This window comes from Sus scrofa, chromosome 2 (genome assembly GCF_054392235.1).
Source record: "Sus scrofa isolate SSC_HxYL_T2T_F1_AM1 chromosome 2, Sscrofa_HxYL_maternal_Yorkshire_Landrace_v2.0, whole genome shotgun sequence".
Lineage (NCBI taxonomy): Eukaryota > Metazoa > Chordata > Mammalia > Artiodactyla > Suidae > Sus > Sus scrofa.
The window spans coordinates 28305001-28332212 of record NC_139384.1 but is presented as its reverse complement, the minus strand read 5'-3'; the positions used below and the strand labels follow the sequence as shown (position 1 = coordinate 28332212).

General features: G+C 42.2%; 1 protein-coding gene and 1 long non-coding RNA gene across 2 annotated transcripts in view; one reads left to right on the top strand and one right to left on the bottom strand.

Annotated features, from left to right (window-relative positions):
* The first annotated feature begins 4771 nt into the window (after positions 1-4771).
* The window catches only part of LDLRAD3 (low density lipoprotein receptor class A domain containing 3), a 297605-nt gene continuing 275164 nt past the window's right edge, over positions 4772-27212 (top strand). The window contains exons 1-4 of the mRNA XM_085011433.1: positions 4772-4917; positions 20936-21161; positions 21606-21809; positions 22245-22290. Coding sequence (XP_084867559.1) covers positions 21756-21809; positions 22245-22290 — 100 coding nt within the window. The 5' untranslated portion in view covers positions 4772-4917; positions 20936-21161; positions 21606-21755. The remainder of the gene's footprint in view (positions 4918-20935; positions 21162-21605; positions 21810-22244; positions 22291-27212) is intronic.
* LOC146405291 (uncharacterized) lies at positions 5376-13690 on the bottom strand. Its single transcript, XR_014837075.1, has 2 exons — positions 12462-13690; positions 5376-8491 (listed from the first exon to the last, which is right to left on the bottom strand). It is a non-coding gene; the product is annotated as an uncharacterized LOC146405291 (long non-coding RNA).

Genomic DNA, 27212 nt, shown 5'->3' with positions numbered 1-27212 from the left:
CCCAAACTGAGGGGCATGCTACAAAATAACTCTTCAAAAGTGTCAAGGTTGTAAAAAAACAAAGACTAAGGAATTACCACAGATTGCAAGAGACCAAGAAGACTCAACAATCTAAGGCAATGTTGGATCCTGGACTGGATCCTGACCTGTAAAAAAAAGTGGTAGTGGACCATTGACAAAATGAGATTAAGGTCTGTGGATTAGTTAATAGTATTGTGACAATGTTAGTTTTCTGGCTTCAGTAATTGCACTATGATTATGTAATATGTTACTATTAGGGAAAGCTGGATGAGGGATATACAGGAACTCTACTATTTGCAAGTCTAAAGTTTGTCTAAAGTTATTTCAAATTGAAAAGTTTGAAACCATTAATGATTTCTATTTATCAAAAGTTTCCATGATATGATAAAAAGGCAACCTGCAGAATGGGAGAATATATTTACAATATACATACCTGACAAAGAATTCATTTCCATAATAAAGAAGGCTTACAAATTAATAATAAATATATATATTATTACTATATGCATTAGAAAAAAAGGACAAAAATTGTTCGAGTTACTTAACAGAAGAGACACTCTAACTGCCCAATGAAGATAAAAGGTGTTCAGTCTCATTGATTACCATGAATATGCAAAATAAAACCATAATGAGTGCCACTACGCATTTAACAGAATTATTATAATTAAAAGGCTATGGCGTTCCCTTTGTGGCTCAGGGGGTTAAGGAACCAACATAGTCTCTGTGAGGATGCAGGTTCAATCCTTGGCCTCTCTCACTGGGTTAAGGATCCGGCATTGCTGCAAGCTGTGGCATGGATCGAAGATAAAGCTCAGATCCAGCGTTGCTGTGTCTGTGCTGTGGGCCTGCAGCTGCTGCTGTGGTTCCACCCCTCGCCTGGGAATTTCCATATGCCACAGGTATGGCCCTAAAAAAAGGGAAAAAGGCCGACAATATCAAGTTCTGGCAAGGATTTGAATTAATACTGAATTTTCACACCTTTTTGGTGAGAGCATAATTTGAAACAAAGTAAAGATATTTGTGCCCGGTCCCCCAACAATTCTGCTCTTCAATATACAGAACTAAAAGTACCTGTGTATTCACCCAAAGTCATGCACAAAAATGTGATAGCAGTACATAATATTGAGGAGCAAAAGGAGGAAAAATGCATGTGACAGCAGACATCAAAACAGTTGTTACCTTTGGGAAGAGGCAGGTGGTGATAGAGGGGGGAGATGGTGACTGTGAGGGGGCCTGAGGGGTCGCTGGTCACATCTATGTGTTTACTTTGTGAAACTCCATTGAGCCGTACCCTTACCTGAATATGTTATACTTTATAAAACATTTAATTCTTAAAATCTTGTGGAAGGCAAATAACAGAGAAAAAAATAGAAATGTTTTCATAAAACTAAAAGTCCCTTTGTTTTGAAGAAGACAAAATTGCTCTGTGTAAAGCACTGCTCTGTATGGGTGAAGAAGACACCTGGGGTAGACCTTTTAAATGCAGTTATGATGTAAAATCAGAGACTTCTACATGCTACACCAGTCTCAGCAACATAAACAAATGCCAAAGAAGAACAGACAGAAAATTGAAGAAAACTAGCCATACAAATCTGGAGAACCAAAAACAAACAAAATGTTTCTAAGAAATCAAATTGGAGAAGTAAAAATACATGTTTTATATGATAATCAAACCACTCTGCCCATGGGGATTTTGGGAATCTGCCTTCTCAGAATGAAAGCCACGGGTTACCATGCAGGGCAAGGATAAAGGAAGAAAAAGGTACATTGCATAACGAAAGGGCATCAGAATGAGTAGAAGATAATTCCCTTGGACGTGAAATGCAATCAAGTCAAGACCCATATTTTATCTCTGCTGGAGGCAGGCTTATTTGTTAGTAAAGTGCTGGGATAATCAACCATTGTTCTGCCTGCCAAGACTGTCAAAACAAATACAAGCTTCTTTGCTCAGTGCTAAAAATGTCTGAGCCTTTAGAGAACAGCTGGGCAAAAAGCAATCTTGTTCAATTTCAGCACATTTTTCCCCAAGTATTAGGCTGTCCAAATGCAACCCACATCAAAGCATCCCCAACACTCACTGCAGGGACAGACCTGTCATGCAAACACGGCCTATCAAACTTGAGCAAGCAGAACGCACAATGAAACTACTTTAAACTTGTCCAACTCCACGTCTAAAGGAGCAAGGACTTTGAAGCATAAAAAAGCTACTCTAAACAAATAATTTCTTTCAGTTGCTTTCTATAATGTTAAAGAAATAATGTTGGTCTGCTTGCAAAATTCTGTGTCTTGATGAGGCTCTGGGACATGAGAAATGTTTCATGATCTCTTAGCTCTCTATACCAGTATGGCCTAAGGGACACCTTCTCCTGAGCATTTTCAGAATTATTCTCTAGTTTCTAAATTCAGCTTTTATCAAAGCATGCCTTTTTGTGGCTTTGTGATATATATTAATTAGGAGGTATATCAATTAAGATGTATGGGGATGCAAGTAACAAAAAATTAAAAATCAACCCAGCTGACTTAATATTTCTTTCATCAAGTAACAAGAATCTAGGGTGTAATGTACAAGATGGTAACTACAGTTAATAAAACTAAATTACATATTTGAAAGTCAATAAGAGAGTAGACCTTAAAAGCTCTCATTACAAGAAAACAAAATTTAAACTGTATATGGTGGCAGATGTTAAATAGACTTATTTTGACCATTTGGCAATATATACAACTATCAAATCATTATGTTGCCTGCCTGATATCAATATAATTTATAGGTCAATTATACATAAAATTTTTAAATAAATAAATAGAGGAAGTTTCCACTGTGGTGCAGTGGGTTATAGATCCAGCATGGGTTGCAGCTGCAGTTCGGATTCTACCCCTGGTCCAGGAAACTCCATATGCCACGGGTGCAGCCATACAAAATTAATTAATTAAACAAGAATCCCAGAGGTAAAGCAGTCCCAGTTGGGTTAACTCAGTAGCTCAAATGGGTCATCAAAGGGCCAATTCTTTGCATATTTCAGTTCTCTTATCCTCATACTAGGTCCCCTCATGGTCGTAATATGGCTGCAACAGTTCCAAGCATCGCACCCAGATACTTAAATGTTAGAATAGGAAGTGTTCCTGTGAGTTTCTTTCTATCAATGAGAAAAATATCCTTGTAGAAGGCAAAGATTCCTCATCATGTTTTATTGGTCATAATTGTGTCATATGCCCATGTCTAAACCAAAAGGGATCAATCACAATACAACCATTAGACTAATTTACTTCTAAACACAAGGATAAGGTGACCTTTCTAGGACTGATATGAGGGAGGGATGGACACCCAAATATGTGTGGGATCCTGCCAGTGAAGAAGGAAGGGGAATAAGCTGTTAGGTAGGCAACCATCTGTTTCTGCTAAAATTAGGATGCAGGGCAAAATATGTTTAGCTAACTAGATTGAATTTTGTCTTAGCCATGGGATATGCAGAAAACTTTTTAGGTGGTGACACTGGTTACTGAAAATTATTCTAAAATATATTAATTTCCTTTCTCCCCTGTAAAGGAATGTAAAGTAGAATGACACCTTTGGTAACTCCAGGCCATGACACTCCTCTTCTTCTGCCCTTTGAGATCTCCTCTTTTATCCCCATCCTCAGGTAGGCAGGAGTGAGCCTCGACATCCATGTCTGTACAATGGGCTCCTGAGTCCCTGGCCATAGATGATTGGAGCTGAGGTATGGACGGTGGACCCCCAACTGGACTGATCAGCTTCTCTTCCCTAGGAATTTGGAATGGAAACACCATCTGATTGCATCAGTTTCTTCATGTGCTTGGGCCTGTAACACAAAATCTCCAGAATGATTAGGCAACTGTTCTTCTGCCATTTGGAATGTGAAAATAAAGCTGATATTTGGGAAAGTACAAGTAAGATAGGTATATGGAGAGACAGACACTCCATAAGTCCCCTTGATATCCACCTCCCCCCGTCCCCATACACACTCACCTATATCCAGATCCAAATGAGCTTGGGGAAGTTTACATTATTTGCAGCCAAAGAGTCCTAACCCATACCTAGGAACACAACACCCCTTTTCCAGAGTGACTAAGGATTCTGCAACAGTTTAAGGTTATCATTAAGAACCTCCAGTCTCATTAGTCATAACTCTATGTGCAGAAAACAAAGGACAATGAGTCATACCTGTCATAAGTTCACCCCAGAAGTTGCTACAAAAGTTGTCTTTGTTCCATGTAAATCCTCTCTATGGTTCAGTTTCTAAAGCTTTAACTCTTTTCCTTAAAAATGTATTTAAATTAAACACTCCACAGTAAGGACAACTATCAGCTGAGTGGCATCTGTTGTGTTGTGTTGTGTGTTGGAGAACCAGAGAATTGGCCTCCTACATACTGAGTTCCAGCTATTTGCTTTCTGTGTATTGCCTACTTCCATCCTCACCACATACTATGTAGCAATCACTATAAACCATTTTACCAATGAGGAATCCAGGTCTCAGAGAAGCGCATTGATTTTTTTTTTTTTTTAATGTTCATAGGGCTAGAAAGCCATGGAGGAAGATTTTAAACCCAGATCTGCAGAGAACCAAAGCTAATGATGATGTTTTCACTACTCCACATTGTGATACCAAAACAAACAAACAAACAAAAACTGTGACTGATCTGATATCCTGTAGGTAAATTCTGATTAACAGGCTTTTGACCTTGGCTATGTTAAATGTCTGTCATAATAACATCAAATATTTTATATATTCAGGTACAGGGAGGATGACCTGTTAGACCCAATCTATTAAGGATATTTCTGCATTTTCTAAATTAATCATTGCTACATCTAGTAGGAGCAGAGGACAATAATTTTTCACACCTTATTCATAAGGGTGGAATACCCAAAAGCCAGAGAAGGTAAGTGATGGTCTTAGAAATAGTTTGTAGCCATCTGGTTCTGACTATCTCAGTAGGTGTGCCTTCTTAAGCAGTTGGTTTTTCTCCACTAATTAAGGCTGATTGGAATTTTAGAGTTTGGCTTTGTTTTTGTTTTCTCCCATCTTTCACACACTCAAACTCACATGCTGTCTTGCTGCTGCCAATTAGCAATAATGTTGGAAAAGAGTTCATCCTGGCTGTTCCCAGCTTGTATGGGAACCTGTCAGAATGAGATTAGGTAGATTCAGGCAAAACCGTACACTTCAGTGTGCTTTGTTCCCAGCAAGACAAGTGTTTAGATTGTACTTTCCAAACTCCTCAAAACGATCACAGGCACATAAAGCTGCCCCCCTGGAAAATGTGGCAAATCAGAACTAAATTTTTACCTCCTCCTGTTGCTATTCTGAAGGCCAGTTGATTCTTCTCAGCCTAGTGAATATTTTCTTTGTTTTATTTAGATTTTAGAAAATAAAGTGGTTGACCTGTTTGTCTTCCTTACAAAGAAATGTCACAGGCTTATTTTGATACATTCCATTACAGACATAAATTGTAGAAAGGAAAGTGTAGATGCGAATTTGTAATGCTGTCAGTAGCCCTTCCTGTAAATCTTGCCAATGTCAAGAACATCTTGAGGAATGGAAACTACAGGAAAATTCCAATTTGTCAAAATACCCCGGGAATGGGAGATTCCAGGTTATCTCGAATTTACCCAGAAAATCCTTTTTCACATCAACCCTGGATGTTGAAATCTTACTGAAAGGTATGAGTCGAGTTTCCTGCCCTAAGAAGCATAGTTTACTTTGAATGTGATTTAATGTTTCTCTGACACTTTAGGGTCAGGCTGGACATTCTGGACCCCAACTCCCATTGTCTAGAAAACAAAACAGGAGATTGGATACAATTTGTGCTTGACCCTAGGACAGGTTTTTGAAGTTCCTTGAATAAGCTTCTTCTTTCATGTATTTTATTCCTTTTTCCTTATATAGGGGGAAAAAAAAAACTTGGAAAACTGAGGAGTTTGCCTATACAAATTCCAGTACAATCAAGATTTTATTAATTTCAATTTTTTGGTTTAGTGCTAATGAAGGATGCAACTAAGGACTCAGCTCTCAGGAGTTGGGAGTCTTTCCTAGCATCACCCCTCCCCTCTCCCCACCCCCAGTAGGAACAGCATGGAACAGCAGGGGTTCTGCATTTGGTCATTTCTTTCCAGATCATTTTGTCTCTGTCTAGACAAGGGTTTCTCAACCTTGGCCCTCCTGATATCTTGGGCTAGACAGTTCTTTGTAGGAGACTGTCTTGTGCGCTGTAGGGTGTTCAGCAGCATTTCTGGTCTCTACCCACCAGATGCCAGCAGTGACAGGGAAGGAGAAGGATAGTTACACAGGTAGTTGTAGAAGTCTCAATAAGGGACCATAGTTAGAGAGGGAAACCTAGGGAACTTTGTGAGACCACTCTAAGTTAATAATTGCTCAAGAAAGCCATCAGAACCAGGCCGGCTTGACTAGTGGAGGCATGAGATATGCCTCAGGTCATTGGGTGGGGGATGGGCTGAAGCCTGCATTCAGGTTCAGACCAAGGGCAGGAGTTTAAGGATCACCCTTCTACTAATTTAAATAAGCACCGTGATAGTCCTAGTTTGACCTTATAGGGTCAGATACTCTCTTACTGGATTCCAAGGAGGAGCTACTACTTAAAAAAAGAGGAAGAGATGGTCTTTCCCCTTCCCCCACTCCCCTTGGATGATAAAACTGTAGCCCACCTAATCCTCGGGACAGAGCCTCCTCACCTGCCTGCTTGCATCTCTCAGAGGTGTCCTATCTTAATAAATCTATTTCTTCCCTATCACTTTGTCCCTTGCTAAATTCCTTCTGCTCAGAGGCATAAAGAACCTGAACCTCAGTAAGTCCAGACACCAGGTGAGTGAGTCTAATTTTAAAACATTGGGGGAGTTCCCGTCATGGCGCAGTGGTTAACGAATCCGACTAGGAACCATGAGGTTGCGGGTTCGGTCCCTGCCCTTGCTCAGTGGGTTGACGATCCGGCGTTGCCGTGAGCTGTGGTGTAGGTTGCAGACGCTGCTTGGATCCCACGTTGCTGTGGCTCTGGCGTAGGCTGTTGGCTACAGCCCCGATTTGACCCCTGGCCTGGGAACCTCCATATGCCGCTGGAGCGGCCCAAGAAATGGCAAAAAGACCAAAAAAATAAAAAATAAAAACATTGGGTTCAGGTCCCAATCTGGGTCTTGGCTCGGTTCAAGGCATAAGTGCTTCAGTTTCAGCAGCCAACCCCCAAGTTGTGACAACTGACAATATCTCCAGATAGGGCCAAATGTTCCCAAGGGGCAAAATCCCAGCCCCCCGCCCCCAGCACCAGCTGAGAACAACTACTCTAGACAGAGACACAGTTATTCTTTTTTCCCCTCCCGTTATCAAGATTATGAGTTTTCTTGACCTTGGCAAGTAATTTCACAGCACATTTCTTAGACTATTTCGTGGAAGAACAAAAATAATTCTCATGATGAAAGTAATATTTTGATGTGAATTGTGTGAGGCAGGCCTCATTAAAACAAAACTGTAGGTTTGGCATTGTTTTTAGAAGGTGGTAGATTTGTTTTCTGAATCAATTATGACTTTGATTTTTAAATACCAAATTCTTATACCCTCCTACATTTCCTTTGAGGTCATTGTCATTATGGACATCAAGTCAGTGCCTTAGCCACAGCCTCTCGTGTTGTACTGTCATCTTCAATTTCATATTTGCATCCATCTCAGAAATATTTTTACTACTGTTGCTGCTTCCCAATTCTTAAGAGATTTTTCACTCACTCACTGTTTTTGAATCCCTTATTCCCTCTTTCCAGTGGATTGAGTTACATTTAAAGTAGATGTTCTTAAAGAATAGTCAGTAGATTTAAAAAAAAAATCTGCTAAATTGGTGAAATTCGGGAGTTAGTGTTATATCCCTGATTTTAAGCCTACAGAGATATTTCTGCTATGGAAGGGGGAGGAGTTAAATTGTTTGGATAAGCAGATTTTTCTGTCTAATGCTGTAGTGGAAGTCTCTATACATAAATCTTTGCACACACATCTCAGCAGCACTTGCAGCTAAAATTTGGGAAGACGAATACAGGGTTAAAGGATATAAATATTTTAAGGTTCAATACATATTGCCAAATTGCCTCTGGAAGGTGGTGCCCATTTTCAGTCTCTTTATTGGCAATTCTTTTGAAGGGCTTCCATCTTGTTCTGTCAGCCTCCAGGCCTGTGAAGACATTTCCCACGGGACATTCTTCAGATACGTCAATGTAATAAGATCCATCTCAAGATATCTGTCAACAGCTTCCCTAGGCCCATCTCAGACCATCTGTCAATGGCAGCTCTGATATATTTTGGGATGATGCAGATGCAATTGCCAAAAACAAGTTCTCAGTTGAATCAAGTTTTCCAATCAGTGCAGTTGCAGAATTGAACTGTGTTAATGACACGTGACAATCTTAGTCCAATATCCAGAGACTCCAGGAAGAAATGTGTCCTTGTAAATTTAAGGGCAGCTGCAAGAGAAGGAATGTGGATTACCTTTCCTGTGAATTCTGTAGAGCTCACACCATCCCGACCATGTTGTAAACATGGCAGCCAGAACTGATTGCCAAGCCTTAGCTTCAGGCAAGATTAGGGAGGAAAGACACCACTTGGATGCTGGGCTGTATTACTTAGAAAGGTGCAGTGATGACATCTGACTCACACACGCAACTGGTACCTTGAGTGAGTCTGTATTCCGCGCCAACAAAGACATGTAAGTGTGATACTTATGTGCTCCCAGGAGATGGATAGAATCAGCTCTCCTACAGTGTATGAAATGGTCTATAAATTGGAAAATACTATACATACATGAGTTTATGACAGTTGTCATTGTATTGTTATAAGCTCTGAACTGCCTCTGAGATCCGGGACTTAAAACATCTAGAATCTATCCATTTTATTATGGATGCCCTAAATTGTAAGTGCTAGTAGTTGCCTGGTGCCAGGCCCTCCCTAAACACCCCCTGGCCACTCAGACTCTAAAGAATCATGGAGCCCAAATCAGCCTTTAGTTTTCAAGAGGCTGGTATATATTTCAAGTGTTCAGAAGGCCAGAGTTGCCTCTGCCCTTAAGTAGGTGATGTGTTCTTTTTTCTCTCAACCACTGGCTAACTGAGTCAGTGTTTGAAGTGGTACAGACAAGCACAAAGTACTCAGATGTCCAGTCTGTTCTTAGCTCCCTGGGCCATATCATCCTCTTGGCATCTAGTCTGAATGAAACATACCACCAAAGCCAAAGCAGATAGAAACCACAAGGAACACATAAGAGACAGAGCCCAGGGCCCACCGCCTTGCCAATGAGGCCGACTGGAAAGGCAGGCCTGACCTGAATGGCTTCTCACTGTAAATAGCTTTAATAAGAATGGGCTGAACTTCGCCACCCTCAGACAGTCTCAAAGCATCTTAACTGTTTCTCCTGCATGTGGCTTGTCAGGGGTAAGAATGGCCTGACATTATAAAGCAGCCAAAATGGGGATTAAAACAGTTAATATTCTTAAACTACCTTTACCTGTGTTATTTCATATGGTTGTTCCAAAAATTCTATAAGCCAGGACGCTTTATGTCTTTCAGAGAAGAGGAAACTGAGGCCCAGAGAGGTTAAGTGTCCCACCCAAGGCCACACAGGGAAGAAGTGGCAAAGCCAGGACATGAACCCCAAAGTGTCACTTTAAGGTCTCTGGTCTCTCTGTCATAGCACAGTGGAGTCCGGGGTTGGGATATTCTTTCTGGATTGCCTTCTGAAATAACCTTGGCCCTACAGATGCACAATTTTCCGTCTCTGCCTCAGAGCTGCTATTGAGCTGTTAGGGGAAAGGAGATGGAGAAAGGGTGAATCACAGAGAGCTCCAGACAGAATGAGAACTCAAGGGATCTTGTCACTTGGATGAAAAAATCACTATTACAACGCATGGTGTAAATGTGCTCACAAATTTGTGCAATTTTTATGTGTTAATTTTTCTATCGAAATGAACCCATTCCATTCTACATCAGCGTAAATACTTTGCATGTGCCTTCCTACAAGTTTAAACGTTTCGTCTCACAACTCCTAGGACCCAGGAGCTCTGACCATCTGTGTTCCACCTAGAACTTAAAAGTGTTTTCATTTTCCTTCAATCCTGAATTGGTGTGGAATTCAGGGTCAGTGTCAACAAATCCAGAGTGTATGACTGTGGCAGACACAGGCTCCTCAGTTAGGGTCCCATTGCCTCAGGATGGGCCCATGGAACTAGATCTTGCCAAGAGACTGTGAGGTAGGTAAGCAGCAGGCATGTTCCTTCAGGTGCATTCTCTTCCCTTCTGCCTGGATGCAGGGAACTTTGGGGCTCTAGGGTAGTGATTCTCAGACTTGAATATGCATCAGAAGGCAGTTAAGAGACATATTACTGGGCCCCATCCTTAGAGGTCTTACTTAGCAGATCTGGTTGGGATCTGAATATTTGCAAGTCTTACACATCCCAAATGCTGCTGATGCTGCCAGCCTGGGGACCATGCCCTGGAAACCACTGCCCCAGAGCAACGCCTCAGCGAAATACTGGTTACAGTTTATATTTCTCCAAGGGGTATTTTAAACATCTTGATGGCCAAGCTGTCTTTTAAACCAGTGAATCGAGTCTCCTGGGGTGAGGCTCATGTATTAGCATTTTTAAAGCTCATTAAGTAATTACAAAGTGCAGTTGAAAGTTGAAAACTATTGCCTTAAAATGGAGTCTTAAGATGGAAAGAACATGGGTTCTTAAATCACCACGTCTAGGAAAGCAGTCTGTCAGTGAGAAGTGTCCACTTTAACTTATTATATGAAGACGAAATTAACTTGTATTATGTTAGGCTGCTGAAATTCTGGAGATGACCCGCTATTGTAGCCAGCATTATCCTAACTAAAATGATAATGGTAACTATTAAGAACAAGCTTTCAGAAATTCTCTTTTCACTTCCTGCCTTGTTCTCTTCTGAGGTGAATATCGATCTGATTGGTTCCAAGACACTTTTGGCTCACATTTTCTAAAGGTGATATTTTAACAAATCAGGTTGTAGCACATGTACCATAGGTATAGTCTCTTTCTCTCTCTCTTCCTTGTGGCCAGAATGGCAGGGCAGTCCTCCAGTCCCCTTTCCCCACCCCTTCATTTTCTTTCTTCTTGGACACTCATTCATCCTCCCACCTGGAAGCAGATTCAGAATTCTTGACTCAGCCTGACAGGTTCTAAAGTAGCCAAATGAGGCCCAAGATGGAGTCACTCATGCTAAGCCCTGCATCAGCAAACCAAAACTAAGTTCTGAGGATTAGCTCTCCTGGAAAAGGAAGGCCAAGGTCAACCAATCAGGGCTGCTCCAAGACTTCCTTTTGCTCCACATAAGGAAAGTAACCCTGCTTTAACCAGTCAGTAAGTGTCCAGCATAACTTCCCTGTTTCCGCTCACTTTGGTCTATAAAAAAATCCTTTGCCTTGTACAACACTTTGGAGCTCCTTTCCAGCTGCTAAATTGGGTGCTGCCTGATTCCAGAATGGCTGAATAAAGCCAATATGATCTTTAAAATTTACTCAGTTGAATTTTGTCAACACAGGGCTTGGGCAACCACTGGGAAAATATCCTGGACAATGGTGACACAGTGTCCTATTTTCTTTTCTTGGTGTCTATCAAATATCAAAAGTCAAGGGTTCCTTGGTGGCATAGCAGTTAAAGACCCAACATTGTCACTGCTATGGCTTAGGTCTCTGCTGTGGCATGAGTTCGATCCCTGGCCCAAGAACTTCTGCATGCCTTTTCAGGCTGGCTGAAAAAAAAAAAAAGGAAAGAAAGAAACAAACAAACCAAAAATCAAAACTAAACCACAGCAACAATAATAAAAACCTGATGTAACACACATCAACCAGTGCCAGAGAATATGGAACTAGATATCCAAGCTGGTTATATCTGAGAATTGGAATTGAACAATAAGGAGAAAAAAAACATGAGGTCCATCTTTTCTTACTTGAATTTGCCTTAAGGTTTTGGACCCAAGTTCTCTGAAAATAAAGTGCTTCTTACTGCCTGCAGAGGGCACTGCAGAGATATGGGGTTGGTAGGCCACGGCAGGATTCTGGTGATTCTGGGTCCCTGGCCAAATGTCTTCATATACCATCTCTTAGCTAAAAAGATAGTATAATGGAGATGGTAATGTAAGCACTTAAAAGGTGTAGTGACCAAAAAAAAAAAAAAAAAAAAAAAGTGACTTTTTGAGGAGTTCAACCCATGTCTGTGTTCACATTAAGGCAGGCCTAACAATTACTTGAATAATAAATTGGAAATATTATTTCCTGCCTAAAAATAGATTTTCCTCCCCTAAAAAAGTCAGTGTTAGGTGGAAGGGAATGGAAAAGTTAATAGCTCTAAAAACATATTTTGCAGGTTCTGCCTTTTCATGATAAATGTGAAGGGACAAATACCCTCAGGTAAAACTTACTTTCTTGGCTGAAGGGCTGTGATCTGCCCACCCCTGGCCTGGGCAGCTCTTATTCTTGGAGTTTCCTTTCCATGTCCCCTAGTGGAAAATAGACAACTCTTTCCGTTGCAAGCAACAAAATCCAACCCAAGACTGTAGGAGCCGGACAAAATTTACTGAATCATGTAATCCTGTGTCTGGTAACAGGATTTGCTTCAGAAATAAAATGATTCTGGGGCTCCTGCTCTCTCCTCAGGATCCAGCGTCTTGTTCTCTTCCCAGCTCGGCAGTACCGTAGACGCACATTCCTCATAGGTAGGAAGATGGTTGCAGAGTATCCAGTCTTACCCTCTCATCCAAGTCCAGCAAGGAGAGAGTGGCAGCCTCATTGCCTCTCTATCTGGATCTCATCCGCACATGATTATCAGTGAACCACATGGGCAGCCAAGGAAATAGATTGGCTTAGGCCTAAATCACATGCTCTTCTCCCACCGCCTGCGGTCTAAATTTTCTAGAATCACGTGATTGAGAAGGGAAAGGGCTGGTGAAGTTGTCCAAAGGAAGGGGAACGCACTCCGTGTGGCCCCCAAAACCTCGGATGTTTGCCACAGGGTACCCCTAACTTCCCGGGTTATCTCTGGAAAATTCAACAGTTTCCTTTAAGAGGCAGTTCAGCAGGCAAGTGTAATTTCCTACACAGCTTTTCAACTCGTGGCAATAAAAAGGGAAGAAAAAAGGGGAAAGGTGGAGGCAAGTTCCTAAAAAGGGACTAGAACCCACGGGCAGAGATCGCCTGAGAAGAGAATAATAAGACTGCTGGAATGAGGGCTGTGATACCGGATCGGATTGCCATTTCCCTAGACAGAGCAGCCCACGACCGGAACTGGGTACTAAGTGTCAGAGATACCCTCTCTCGCAGGAGCCTCAGGAGGTGGATGCTTCTTCCCCTGGGCGCCGCAGGCCACTTCTCTTTCTCCCGTCTTGACACACATAGATCCTTTTATGATGCTCCATGGAAACCAGAGATGGAATGAATCAAAAGTGATCAGAGGAACCATTGTTCCCCCTTGTAAAATAACTAAACCCTTGTTAATTTGTTGCCGGCCTTACACGTCTCTCGGAGAGATCCCCGTTGCATGGAGGCTGTAAACAGGAAACTCGAAACCCTCAGTTCTCCTTTGTATTACTTATTGTTTGCTGGCAGCTGCAGGGATTCGCAGTCACAGAGCTTGTGCTGGGGAGTTGAATCCTAGCGGGGAGATGAGCAGTATAGATTTCTAAGGCAGAACTCCCAGAGGAGAACTGCATTTCTTCAAAGAGAAAGGAGAAATGTAGTTCAGAAATGAGGAAAGAGGCATTTTTTTTTAATAGGTGACAGATTTGCCAGAATGGTAAAAATAACTGCTAGTTTTACTTATTGTACAATCAGCAGGCGCCCACACTGAGACCAGAAGAAGATATAAAAATCCCTTTATTTCCTATAGAGCGGCTGAAGATGGACTATGGCTATTGAGAATACTGAAGCGTTTGAGTAATAGAAGTAAATTACAAGGCAGAGCAGACTTCAGAACTGTTTCTGCCCATGTCTGAAGGAACCCTTATTACAAAGATGGTGCTCAGTGAGGGTTAAGAGCTAGAATTCTGGTGCCAGACTGTCTGGGTGTGAATCATAGCTCTCACTCTCACTAGTTGTGGGACTTTGGAGAAATCACTTAACCATTCGCTGCCTCAGTTGCCTCATCTGTCACATGGGAATGATAATAGTTTCTACCTCATTGGTTGATGGTAAGTCTTAAATAAGTTATTGTACGTGAAGTACTTAGAACAATGATAGTAAGTGCTTGTATGTATTAGCTGTCATTATCACTAACCACAGAATTAAATGTAGCAATTTAACCTTAATTTATTATTGTATTTTCTATATTTCTTCATCCAGAGTCCAGGGCAACCTCTAGGGCTTCATCCAGGGCAACCTCCACATGGCAGACAAGGGCTGATCCCCACCAGAGGACAATTCCTTATTTAGTCTATATTTACTTGGGAAGCTGGACCACATCAGAGTAGGCGCCTATGCATCTAACCTCACCTCCGTCTAAGAGCCCGGCATCATCATTATCCTCATTTTCTCTACTTGGATCTGCCTCTTACCAGAATGCCTGAGGACTAAATTTTCTCAAAACACTTTCCACAGAGGTATGATCTCAACCTTTAACCCCAGAAGTTTCTTCATGGCTGAGCACAAAGGTCAAATATCAGTATAGTTCTCAAATTCTGAAACTTTTCATCATTGATCTCCAAATATGGGTTATTGCTCCTCCTTCGGGATGTAAATCCTGTGAGACTGGGGACTTGCTGGTGTTTGTTCACTTCTGTACCTCTGTCTGGAACCCGGGAGGCACTGGGTTTGTTCATTGAGGGAATAAATGCATGACTGGATGGAGGCAGCCTTGACTTTTACTTAATCTCGAGCATCAGCCTCACGGTCCAAGTTGGGTTTTTCCCAGTTCCATTTTCTCAGCGGTGACCGGTGCTTTCTGCAGCCTTCTGGGGTCTCCATTCTGTAATTCCCAATAGCAAGCCACCCCTCATCCCCTCATATGCCCAGAAAAACAAATTAAAGTGCAGTCTAAATCTTTTTTGGGGGGGGGAAGGTTTCCTTTAAATAAAAAACAAAATTAAGCAATATTGCCTGTGAAACAGGCATTTTGCCAAATGAAACATTTCTCACAGTAGGGACCAAATGGATTACTGGATACTTTCAATACAAATCGAGGTGTTATCTTCCAGGTTATTTGATTCTGTGGGGTCTCTGTACCTTTCACTGCCTTGAGCTGCTTTACAGCTTCATAAGTGGTAGCTAATCAGTACCAATGCAAAACATTCTTTTCTGTGGACCTGCCTAAGAGGTTTCTGGTGCTCCTTAACAAACTACGACAAGTTAAACAACTTATAGTAATGTAAATTCATTATCTGGTATTTTCTATGGGTCAGAGATCCGGGCACATGTTAGCTGGGTCTTCTGCCCAGGGTCTTGGCAGACTGATATCCAGGTGCTGACTTGGTCTCATCTGGGGCTTTGGGTTCCTCTTCCAGGGTGTCTGGTGGATGGAAGAATTCATCTTGCGATTATGAGGTTCCTCTTTCTTGCTGGCTCTTGGTTCTCAGATTCCAGAGGCTGCCTGCCATCCCCCGTCACGTGGTCCTCCCCTAGTTGGCAGCTTGCTTTTCAGAGGCCATTGCTGGCCTTTCCTGCTTAAATCTCTTCCTTCAGGAATGGTCCAGTATGCTTTAAGGGTTCATCTTATTAGGTTAGACCCACTCAGCTAATCTCCTTTTTGGTTAATTCAGAGTCTCAGCGATTTAATTACACCTGTAAAATCCCCACACTTCACCTTTGTCATCGAGCGTAACCTGACCGTGAGAAGAAATCCATCATAGTCACAGCTTTGCCCATAGTCTGGGGGAGGGGATTATACATGATGTACACACCAGGGGGCAGGCAGCTCGGAATTCTGCCTACCACAGCATGTACATGGATTTTGAAAGTTGCATCCTCTGTCAGGCCAGTTTTGCATCCATCTATCAATCACATTTATATCAGTCTGTATGTCTGTGTATCTGCTTTTTTTTTTTCCCCTCATCTTTTTAGGGCTGCATTCACGACATATGGAGGTTCCCAGGCTAGGGGTCAAATCAGAGCTGTAGCTGCTGGCCTACACCACAGCCACAGCAACGCAGGATCTGAGCCGCATCTGTGATCTACACTGCAGTTCACCGCAACGCCAGATCCTTAACCCACTGAGCAAGGCCAGGGATTGAATCTGCATCCTCATGGATACGAGTCAGACTCCTTTCCACTGAGCCACAATGGGAAATCCTATGTGTCTGATTTTTAAATTCTCCCTTGAACCCATTGTATCATCTCACTGGTTCATTAATTAGTGAATGAGTCAAAATCTTGACATGTGTTCATTTTATATTTGCATGAATCAGGTTTTTAAAATTTTTATCCTTCAGCATCATCACTTTTATATTAATAATTATTTCATAGTTTTTCTTAAAGCAGTGGTTGTGTGGCTTACTTTTACATGCATCACTAAAAGGCTCTTTCTCTTTTCCAGTGATCATCCCAAAGAAGTATTCAAATTTTATCTCTTGACACCTAAGACTATTTGAAAGGATGATGTTTCTAGATTTTATTGATCTCACTTTAAGTGGCTTAATCCTGGTGCCCAGTGCCACTACTATTGCCTTGGCATTAAGAGGGGCAAATAACAGCCCCATCTTACCATCCCCGGCTTAACTTCGTTGTTATGTACAAAGAGCATCAAAGGGCTCTGCTGATATTTTCTTTTAGAATCATGGGATTCTAGGATTTTTCTACAGGGATGGGCAGAGCATTTTCTCCTCTTTGTGTTCAAAATGATGCACTTTGTGCAGTGTTGGTGTATAGTGGTGAGCATAGCTGCCTTCCAAAATGATGCACTTTTCTCATCACTAACAATGACTTTGTGGGGGAAAAATAGTCAATAAAGTTAGAGATTACTTACCTGTGCTAAGCATGGTGCCTGATATGTAGTAGGTGTTCACTAAATGGCAGCCTCTGCTTCCTTTCCAGCCACACCTCGAAGAGTGAAGGGAGATAAGTGAAGGGAGATAAGACAAGGGTTCTGTGCCTTGTCCTGGGAGCAAGTTCCATGAGTGACTATGGCTTATAGCCCACTCCTACTTGCTTCCCTAAGTAAATCAAAATGAAAGCATTACACCAGTTACATAATACATAATAGTTCTATCAGTATCTCGTCTTCTCCCAGTCAGCTAACTTTGCAATGTGTAAATGCTTTTCAGGTGTACAAAATCAAACTAAATAAACGGTTGTAAAGCGGAAAAAATTATGCTGATCAATCTGATAGAGTAGAAGGCCACAGGAAGTGTCTTTTGCTTCCCTTTTTCCAGTCAGGAGGCAGGCCGACATTCTGGACAGTCATAACAAAAGGATGTTCCTGTCCCACTTTAAAGGGCATCCACCCATCCATCCATCCATCCATCCATGCATCCATCCATCCATCCATCTTTATAACTAGTCTCCCTAGTTCACCCCCCCCAGTGCTACTCCCTCCCAAGTTCCCTCTTTCTTTGCCTCTGCCTTCAGAAGCAAAGACTCTTCTGTCATAGCTTTTGCCTCCAAAGCCAGTAGCAGATATTGAGTATGTTTCATCAAGATGTGTTCTAGAGAGACAGAAAACCCATATGACTGCCTTTATCCATTTTTCATTACCACATAGTAAAACAACAAGCTAATTTAGAAAAAAGATTAAGGAAGGGGCTTAAGATGGGGGAGGAGGTGTAGCTTGCAATGTACAACTTGAAAAGGTATGCAAATGTGAGCAATGCAAATCTTTGAAATTGCTTCCGGATCCACTGTTATCAGTTACATTGTCAGCTAGATGCATTGATTATTTTTATGTAATTTATTTGTTAGAATTTCTGCTAATGGATTCTTCTGAATTATCTTCTGCATTTAATGTATCTAATACCTATTGATTAGGTCATTGGCTTATTGGTTATCTACTTTGCTGCCAAATGATTCTCTATGATTGCTTTTTTTATTACACATTGTTATTTCTGGAGCAGCTTCTATTGTGTTCCATTACGCTAATGGAAATTATTGATATGGAAATTACCAGGCACTGAGCTTATAAATTCTATGATACACAATACCAATGCCTTTCTTCAAGTGGTAGAATTGTTCCTGTATAATTAGCAGTAAATATTGACATGTCAGTGAAATTAGTTAATTAAACTCAAAGTAAAAGAACAAGAAACATCTTTAGAAAGGAAAGGAAACACCAAGTATTTTGCACTGCTATGTATACTTTGGTAAAAATAAATATAGCAAGTTTGGTGTTTGTGTTTAACACTTTGTGTTGAAAATTCTTTGACATCCCTAGTTAAACACAAGAATGTTTTTGATTATAATTGCTGTAAACTTGCCTGTAAACAGATAGAAAAGCAAGCCTCAGAGTCTCTAATATCTGTATCATATTGTCCAGTACGGAGGCCATTGGTCATATGTGGCTGTTGAACACTTGACATATGGCTAGTCCAAATCGAGATATGTTGTAATTATAAACATTTTGACGACTTAGTGTGAAAAAAGAGTGTAAATATCTAATTAACAATTTCATTGACTATATGTCGAAATAATATTTTGAATAGTCAATAATTAAAAATGAATTCTTGAAATTAATTTCATTGCTTTTTCTTTTCTTTTTTTCTTTTAGTGTGGCTACTAGAAAAATTTAAATATGTGGCTCACACGCTATTTCCACTGGGCAGCACAAGTCCTAAGTGGGTAGTATCAAGCCCTATGCTAGCCAATAAGATGACAAAGAGCCCCACATGACAATTATATTTAAATCTAAGTTACCTAAAATACAATTTAAAATTCAGTTCCTTAATTTACAAGGCACCTGTCAAATGCTATTGCCATATGTGGCTAGTAGTTACTTTTCTGGACAACACAGGTAGAGAAGACTTACATCATCCCAGAAAGTTCTACTGCAAAGTGCTGGGCTAGCCCATCACAAAATACACATTGGAATTGAGAATCCCTCTCTGCTAGGCCATTGTCCACTGAGACTGTAGTGAAAATACGTGTGTCATAGTAAAGGTAAAACTGTGCAAATAGTGATAGCTGTGGGTAGTAGTGATGGTCATTAAATAAAGTATTCATCCTTGGAAATTCTTTTTTTTTTTTTTTGTCTTTTTGTTTTTTTAGGGCCACACCTGTGGCACATGGAAGTTCCAAGGCTGGGGGTGGAATCGGAGCTGTAGCCGCCGGCCCATGCCGCAGCCACAGCAACTCGGGATCTGAGCTTCATCTGTGACCTACACCACAGCTCAGGGCAACACTGGATCCTTAACCCACTGTGCGAGGCCAGGGATGGAACCCACATCCTCATGGATGCTAGTTGGGTTTGTTAACTGCTGAGCCATGATAGGAACTCCATCCTTGGAAATTCTAATCTCTAAGTGCTGCTCAGGGTATAGCTTCAGAGGTGATGCTCATCCATTGGGTGGACTATCTGATATGAATGGACAAAAAAATGTAAACTAGGTAGAAACACTTAGGATGTCTTAATAAGTTTTAGTGAACAGGGCTTCCATGTCAGCTCACCCCCTCTTTCTAGGGGTCTGGTATCTGATGACCGAAGAAGCTAAGCTAGGAAGCAGGGTCTAGGGCTCATAGCCAGAGAACACCAGTGTTTGTCCTCCCGGGCTGCTGTCTTGAGATTAAGAGAGTAATAAGAACGGTCTGTTTAGGGGGTCGGGGGCTGTGGGACGGGGAACGCACAGATTTTAAAGTAAATACTTAAGGGGTAGTTTCTATAAAGTCGAGAGTCAAAATTTATTCTTAAACCAACACGTTCAGAATCACAAGCCAAAATTAATTTCTTCAGTCTCCGATTTTGGCAATGACCTCTTCTCCCTAGAGCAAGAGAAGGCTCAGGTGTAGTCGGAAAAAAATATGGGAAGGAGATAACAGGGGAAACGAACCAGAGTTTCTCATTTTCTTTCTTTCTTTGGCACACTCTCTTTTTCATGATGGGTGTCCCAACACTTTTATTTGAATGTCCACACGACGGAATGCCTCTGTAGTTTTGCTTTCTTTATTCTGTTTGTCCAGTAGTGGAGCTATCGAGGGAATTGGTTGTGACTGTTCTGTTTTCAGAGAAGAAAACCGAGCCTGTGAATGATCAAGTCCACTCTCCAAGGTCATTAGCTGATTAGTAGCTAAACCAGGATATACACCTAGGTCTCCCTGAAGCCACACTCTTTGTATTACACCGAAATACTCGTCTGGGGTACCCGAGATGGGGTGCAGTGGGGTTCCCTGCCTTAATGTGGGTGTAAATGAGTTAATACTGACTACTGCTTCCGAGCACTACTTAGCCTGTGGGAGTTTCCGAGGTTGGGAGTACAGCGGCTAAGAATCTTTTTGTTCCGTCACTGATAAATGATCTGCAGGCTCTTAATCCCGGTTGCATATTCCTCATTTGTAAAGCTGTTGGCATGTTTGCACTGAGAGGATCGTTCTCTGCCAGCTTAGCTTCCCGTGGCAGTTTGGGAATTTTTTTTCTTTAAGATTTTATAGAGCTGAGTATAGAACGGGAATGTTTTCATAAGCGCTTAAGCATCTTTAGTGAAGCTAATTTATAGAATTTAAATGTTCCTCTCCTCTCCAGCAGTTTAAATCCAAATTCCTCAGCAGTGGGGAGCAGGGGCCCCGAGAAACAGGAAACCACTCTGTTTCATTGTTCATGCTCAACAATAAAAAATTAAACGGCCTAAAAAGTGCAAGCCAGAGAGAATTTTTTAGACATTCTCTCCTCTGAATTTAAGTGATGGTAATGAACACAAAAATTGGATGCTTCTCTTCATGGCTTTTTTTTTTTTTTTTCTTTTTCTCTCTTCCCCTCTGGGCCTGGCAGCCATGTCTTGGACCACCGGGGTGACCCAGCCTGCATGACACAGCGCTGGGCAGGGTACCCGCAAGTCACTCAAATCACCTTGGCCAGCAGTTCACCTTGCAGCCCTCCCCTGGGAATGGTGTGACCCGGCAGGGAAGAGCTGCATTAGGCAGCCCCCTCGAGGCCCTTTGGCACAGTCTGCTGGAGAGCTGAGCACTCAGCCAAAGTCTGCAGGAAGCTTCCCTTGGTAAGATTTGTTGGAGCTACTTTCTGCTTCTATTTTCTATCCCCATTCCTGTTTTAGTATCTGTTTTTGTTTCCAAATTATGACACGGCATGAAATCTGCCTTCTCTGTTCTCCTGTGGAACCAGGAGGTGTATGAGTAAGTAGGTATTTAATACGTCAAAAGAGCAGGTCCTTCTCCTCACTTCTTATCTATGGCTTTAGGAGTTCAACACCCTTCTTTTGTCTTTTGTCCCTCAGCCCAAATCACACCCAAAAGATGCTCGATCCTCTCTAGATATGGTGACTTAAAAAAATATGGACACTGGATACAAATAGAACAGATTCAACAACTAACATTGACTAAGTGCTTATGCTCTGCCGAGTGCCTCATAATAGACACCTTATCGCATTGAATTCTCACAGCAAGCCTGGGACAGTGTTGTAATCATAGTTCTTATTTTGCAGATAAGAAACAGACTCAAAAAGACACTGTAACTTATCCAAGGCCACGCGTATGGCCCGTAAATGGCACGGCAGGGCTGGCACCCTTGGTCTGAGTTGTGTGTGTCTCGAATGCCACACTGAACAGAAGGCCAGCTTTCCAGATCGCCTGTGATGGAACAGAAGGACTTTCCTCAGCCTGACCTCCAGGCTGACAGAGACCAGAAGGTATCTCTCATAATATGACAGAGCTCTGTGTTTGGAAAGCATTGCGTTAGTCTAGGATAAGGTAGACTCTGCGACAGAAATAAATCCCAAAGTGCTAGTGATTTAGTGTAATAAAAGTTCATTTCTTGCTCATGTAGAATCCATTGTGGGAGCCCACGCTGGTTGGAGACAGTGTGTGTGTGTGTGTGTGTGTGTAGATGCTTCAGTTGACACCATGAATGGGAACTCAGGTGCCAGACCTCTGAGGGAAGAAGCCTCCAGATGAATCCTGCTCCTAACATTGTATTTACTTATTTATTTATTGGCCACACGCACAGCATGCACAAGTTCCTGGGCCAGGGATTGAACCCATGCCACAGCTGTAACTAGAGCCATAGCAATGACAACACCAGATCCTTAACTCACTGACTGCTCTTAACATTTTGTCACCTCCAGCTAGTCACATCTTCTTCGCTAAAGCCCAGACGGCATGGAGAGAGAGGTAAGTGGTCCTTGTCTGAAGTCTTCTCCATGGCTCCACACCTGAACCTGTTAAAGTGATTGAGGTTTGTGGGGAGGCTGTTTCTGCACTGAGAGAGAACCTCGGCATCCACACTGGATTTGCATACGCTGCAGGGTTTACCTTCCCATCACTCAACAAATATTTACTGAGCACATACTAGGAACCAGATGCTACTCTGGACATACATCAGTGAACAGGTAAAGCCTCATGTTCCATAGGAAAAATAGTTGCTGGTTTTTCCAAATAATCATTTTAAGTATGTTTTCCTAGGAACAAAAGTAATATTTGCTTATTCTATGAAATTTGAGAAATATACAAAGTTTTTAGAAAATAGAAAAAAAAATCCAGCAGAAAATGATCATCACCATGCAGTAATAATGCGTGATTACTCGCTTTTGTATTATCTTTTTTTTTTTTTTTTTGTCTTTTTTCTGTCTTTTTGTTGTTGTTGTTGTTGCTATTTCTTGGGCCGCTCCCGCGGCACATGGAGGTTCCCAGACTAGGGGTCAAATCGGAGCTGTAGCCACCGGCCTACGCCAGAGCCACAGCAACGCAGGATCCGAGCCGTTTCTGCAACCTACACCACAGCTCACAGCAACGCGGGATCGTTAACCCACTGAGCAAGGGCAGGGACCGAACCCGCAACCTCATGGTTCCTAGTCGGATTCGTTAACCACTGCGCCACGACGGGAACTCCTCGCTTTTGTATTATCTTACACACACACACACACACCCCCACACACATGTATATGTGTGTGTCCATTATGTATTCAATTTTATGTCATTTTTTCCCGTTTAGAGTGCATTGCAAACTCTTAATCCCTATTTGGGCTGCTTATAACAAAATACCTGAGCCAGGGTGACTTATAAATAACAGAAATTTCTTTCTCACAGCTCTGGAAGCTGGGAAATTCAAGGTCAGTATACCTGCAGACTGACGGTCTGCTAAGAACACAGTTCCTGATTCACAGATGGCATCTTTTTGTCGTGCCTTCACATACGGGAAGGTGCAAGGGAGCTCTCTTGGGGCCTCTTTATAAAGGCACTAATCCCATCCATGAGAGCTCCACCCTCATGACCTAATCACCTCCCAAAGACCCTCACCTCCTAATACCTTCACCTTGGGGGATTAGGATTTCAACTTTTGAATTTTGAAGTGACACAAACCTTCAGACCGTAGCACAAACTTATTCCCACATCATGAAAATATGATATTTAATGGCTGCATATGGTTCCATCCTGTAGCAATACCAACTATTTAACCACGCCGCAACCATTTCACATTTCAGTTGATTCCAGTGTTTCACTGTGATAAGCAACGCCTTGAAGAACCATCTTGTACATGAGTCTTTGGCTTCATCGCCGATTAGTTGTTTAGAATATAATCAGAGAAGTGGGATTACCAGTTCAAAGGGTATGCAAATGCTCATGTTCTTGATAAATATTGCCAGGTTGCTTTCCAGAGTGTTAGCACCAATTTACATTTTCACCTGTATTTTGTGAGATGCCTTCTCCTGCCAATAGTCAGTATTAGAGTGTTTCTAATCTTTGCCAATTTGTTACATTAAAGAATGGTATTTCATTTTAAGACTGGTTCACTTCCTAGGTTGCTCAGTAATTATTGGGATTTGCTTAAACCTGAGTTTTAATCCCAGGTCTGGCACCTTCTAACAAGATACATAACCTCTCTAAGCATCAATTTTCTTTCCATCAAATGTTGATAGTTATTCGGACTTTTTGGGATACTGTGTGGATTAAATGTGTTCAGGTTTATAACTGTTTTAACGTTCTGTTTAACGTTCTGCCTGTCACAGAACGAATAAATGGTAGTTATTATCATGGACATGACAATTCAAAAATTATCAACACATGAATAGTTTCAGCCTTTTTTCTTCCCTCTGTGTTTTAATGAAGAGTCTCATTTCGCTCAACTGTATTTCTTTCCCTTCTCCTCTGAAGGGGGGCTGCCTTTCTTTGGGGCTTTTGTGAATTAGAATTAGTAGGAATGAGAGGGGAAAAAAAGCACAAAGAGACACGCTGACCAGGGACAGACCACCCAATACCCAGTGGCTAATAATGCACCTGGATCTGGTAGTGGCTACAAGTAGCCCTGGTGGTGGCAGGGCTCAGCTGGGTGGTTCTGCTTTAGGTTGTGGCTTAGTTCCGGGCTGTGAAGGGGTTCAGGTCTGCCCCACCTGTGCTTGACCTGGGGCCTGTATGGAATGAGGAGAAAATAGCCCAGGGTGTGTTCTCATGTGAGATCACCAGAGAAACGAGGTCATCATGCCAAAACCCACAGGCAAATTTAAGGCCTGTGCACCTGTTATACCTGTTAGTATCCTACTGGCCAAAGCAAGTCATGTGGCCCAGGCCAACATCAGCGGGCGGGAAGTCTCCTTCCCCACAATAGGGGGAAGGGAGTGACTGTGTTCTGAACAAATGATCATAACGAGGAGTTCCAGGAAATTTCAGGAAGAGGGTGCTCGACTGTGTGGTGTAAGGAAACTGGGAGAAAAGAAAAGTGGTCACGAGACATGTTGGATATGGGTGAGATTTTGCAGATCAGAATCCTTTTAATTTCTCAAAGTCTCTGGTCAGGAACTTGTAAATTACCTTTTGTCTGTCTGGACTGGGCTTTATCAAATGGTACTTGCCCTCGGGACTGAGAGTGTGTGATGTCTTGCCTGGTGCCACATAGTGGAAACAATTACCTTCAGAGCTTTTCCTCTTTGCATGTCTTAGAACTTTCAAGCATTTTCTGATGGTTCTGTTTCTTTTTCTCCCGCTAGTGGAAGAGTATGGATAGTGACTCCCTAATTGTAATTACCAAGCGAGGCACAACATCTCCACAGGATGTGTGTCAGCCGCCCCATTGCCATCTCTTTGAGAAAAGAGACATCAAGTTTGAGAAAACTTGGACTCTCCCTGAGGGCTGAGAATGAGAGCAACCAACTGGGTCTCAATCATGGCTCAGAAGCTCCAAAGTCAATCACAGAACCTTCCAATGAAATCAAATTGATAGCGAGCACAGGGCGTGACTCTGGTGAGATAGAGCCAGAAGAGGTTTCCTGAGAGAACTGTGTCCTGCTAGCCGCCGTCATTGTCTGTGTAAAAAGCTTCCCCTCGCCTCCCTGGAGACCGTTTACTTGGAACGTGACAGGTTCTCAATGTCCTGGTCTCTGGGTTTGCTTAGTTCTGCAAACGGCTGCACATCACATGCATATCATTACCCCACATTCCCAGCAGGATGGAGGGGCTTGTTAATAGATTCGTCCTGAATTTTATTTCTCACTTACTCTGACACTAAGTAGACATGGCTGTATCAGCTCTGCTTCGTTCTCTAAATGTTATCTGTCTATAACTTTACCCAAAACATTTTTGCTTTGTTTCCAAGAAAGCAATGTTTCTGACCTCTTTAAAAGAAAAAATCCACGCCTTGGAGTTCCCATCGTGGCTCAGTGGTTAACGAATCGGACTAGGAACCATGAGGTTGCAGGTTCGATCCCTGGCCTTGCTCAGTGGGTTAAGGATTCAGTATTACCATGAGCTGTGGTGTAGGTCGAAGATGCGGCTTGGATCTGGCGTTGCTGTGGCTGTGGCATAGGCCAATGTCTACAGCTCTGATTAGACCCCTAGCCTGGGAACCTCCATATGCCACAGGTATGGCCCTAGAAAAGGCAAAAAGACAAAAAAAAAAAAAAAAAAAAAAAAAAAATCCACACCCAGAAGAATCATAAGCAGTGTAAAGAATTACACTAAATAATTGGTCCTCAGCCTTCCTAGAGCAGTGGCTTAGGGCATCAGTAGTCTCAATATCATTGGGCTTCTGCTGGAATAATGAGCAGCATGTGTACTTTTAAATGTATAGTATATTTGAGTATTGGGAGCAGGGAATTTGTGTAGTTCTGTCTTCTTAAGTCATTAGAAGACATTTTAAAGAGTTTTCTTTAAATCTATGGCCAGATTGGCTATCTCCCTGTTTCCATAAAAAGAAGGGAGTGTGAAGATAAAATCTCTGCTTTCTCCCTCCCCAAATGGTGGCTTTTTTTTTTTTTTTTTTTTTTTTCTTTTTGGCTTTTCTGGAGTCCTGTTGAAGGCAGTACTTTCACGAGTTTAAATGCTCTGACTCAGGAGTTGGATAAGGCAGGTTTGCATCCTAGCTCTGTGACCTTTCATAAGCGACTTGAGCTTTCCTGTGTCTCAGTTTCTTCTTCTGAAAATGAGGAAGAGACTAGACTCTAACTGTGGAATGTCAGCTACCTGCCATTTCGGAAGCTTCCTCACTTGGCCCTCGTGGCATGTGGGCCATGGCTATAGCTGGCAGCCTCCCACACCCTCCGGCCGGGTCCCACCTCCAGCATCGCCGAGTCCCTCAGCTTTGCTTGTTCAGGGACTTTTCCAAAATGGAAGACCTGGAAAGCTCAGAGGGTTAACGCTCACCAGTGGGATGGGAGTCCATTCTCTGATCCAGAGGGTGCGGTGTGGTCTTCACGGTCCCAGAGGGCACACACTAGGATTGAGCCTCAGCTGCTCATGGCGTTCACCAAATGCACCACGTACTGACTTCTGTCCCCTGTCCTTCCTCCATCTACACCCCCTTGCTGCTGCTTCCTGGTGTCCCCTCCCACTAAACTGCCTGGTCTAAGTCCTTATCGCAAGCTCTACTCAGGGGAATCTCAACTAGGAAAACTCTCAGTAAATATTTGCTCTTATTATTTTTATGCAAAAGCTTTTCCATTCCTGGGCAGACTAGTTTTGGAACTCAAATTCAGGATACACGTTGAAACTTTTTTTTTTTTTTCTCATTTGAAATTTTATTTAAATCGAAAAATGTACAAACCGATCAATGCCGCCTCATCCTCCAGTTGCACCTTTAGCAAATCCTTTGAAATCAGACTGCT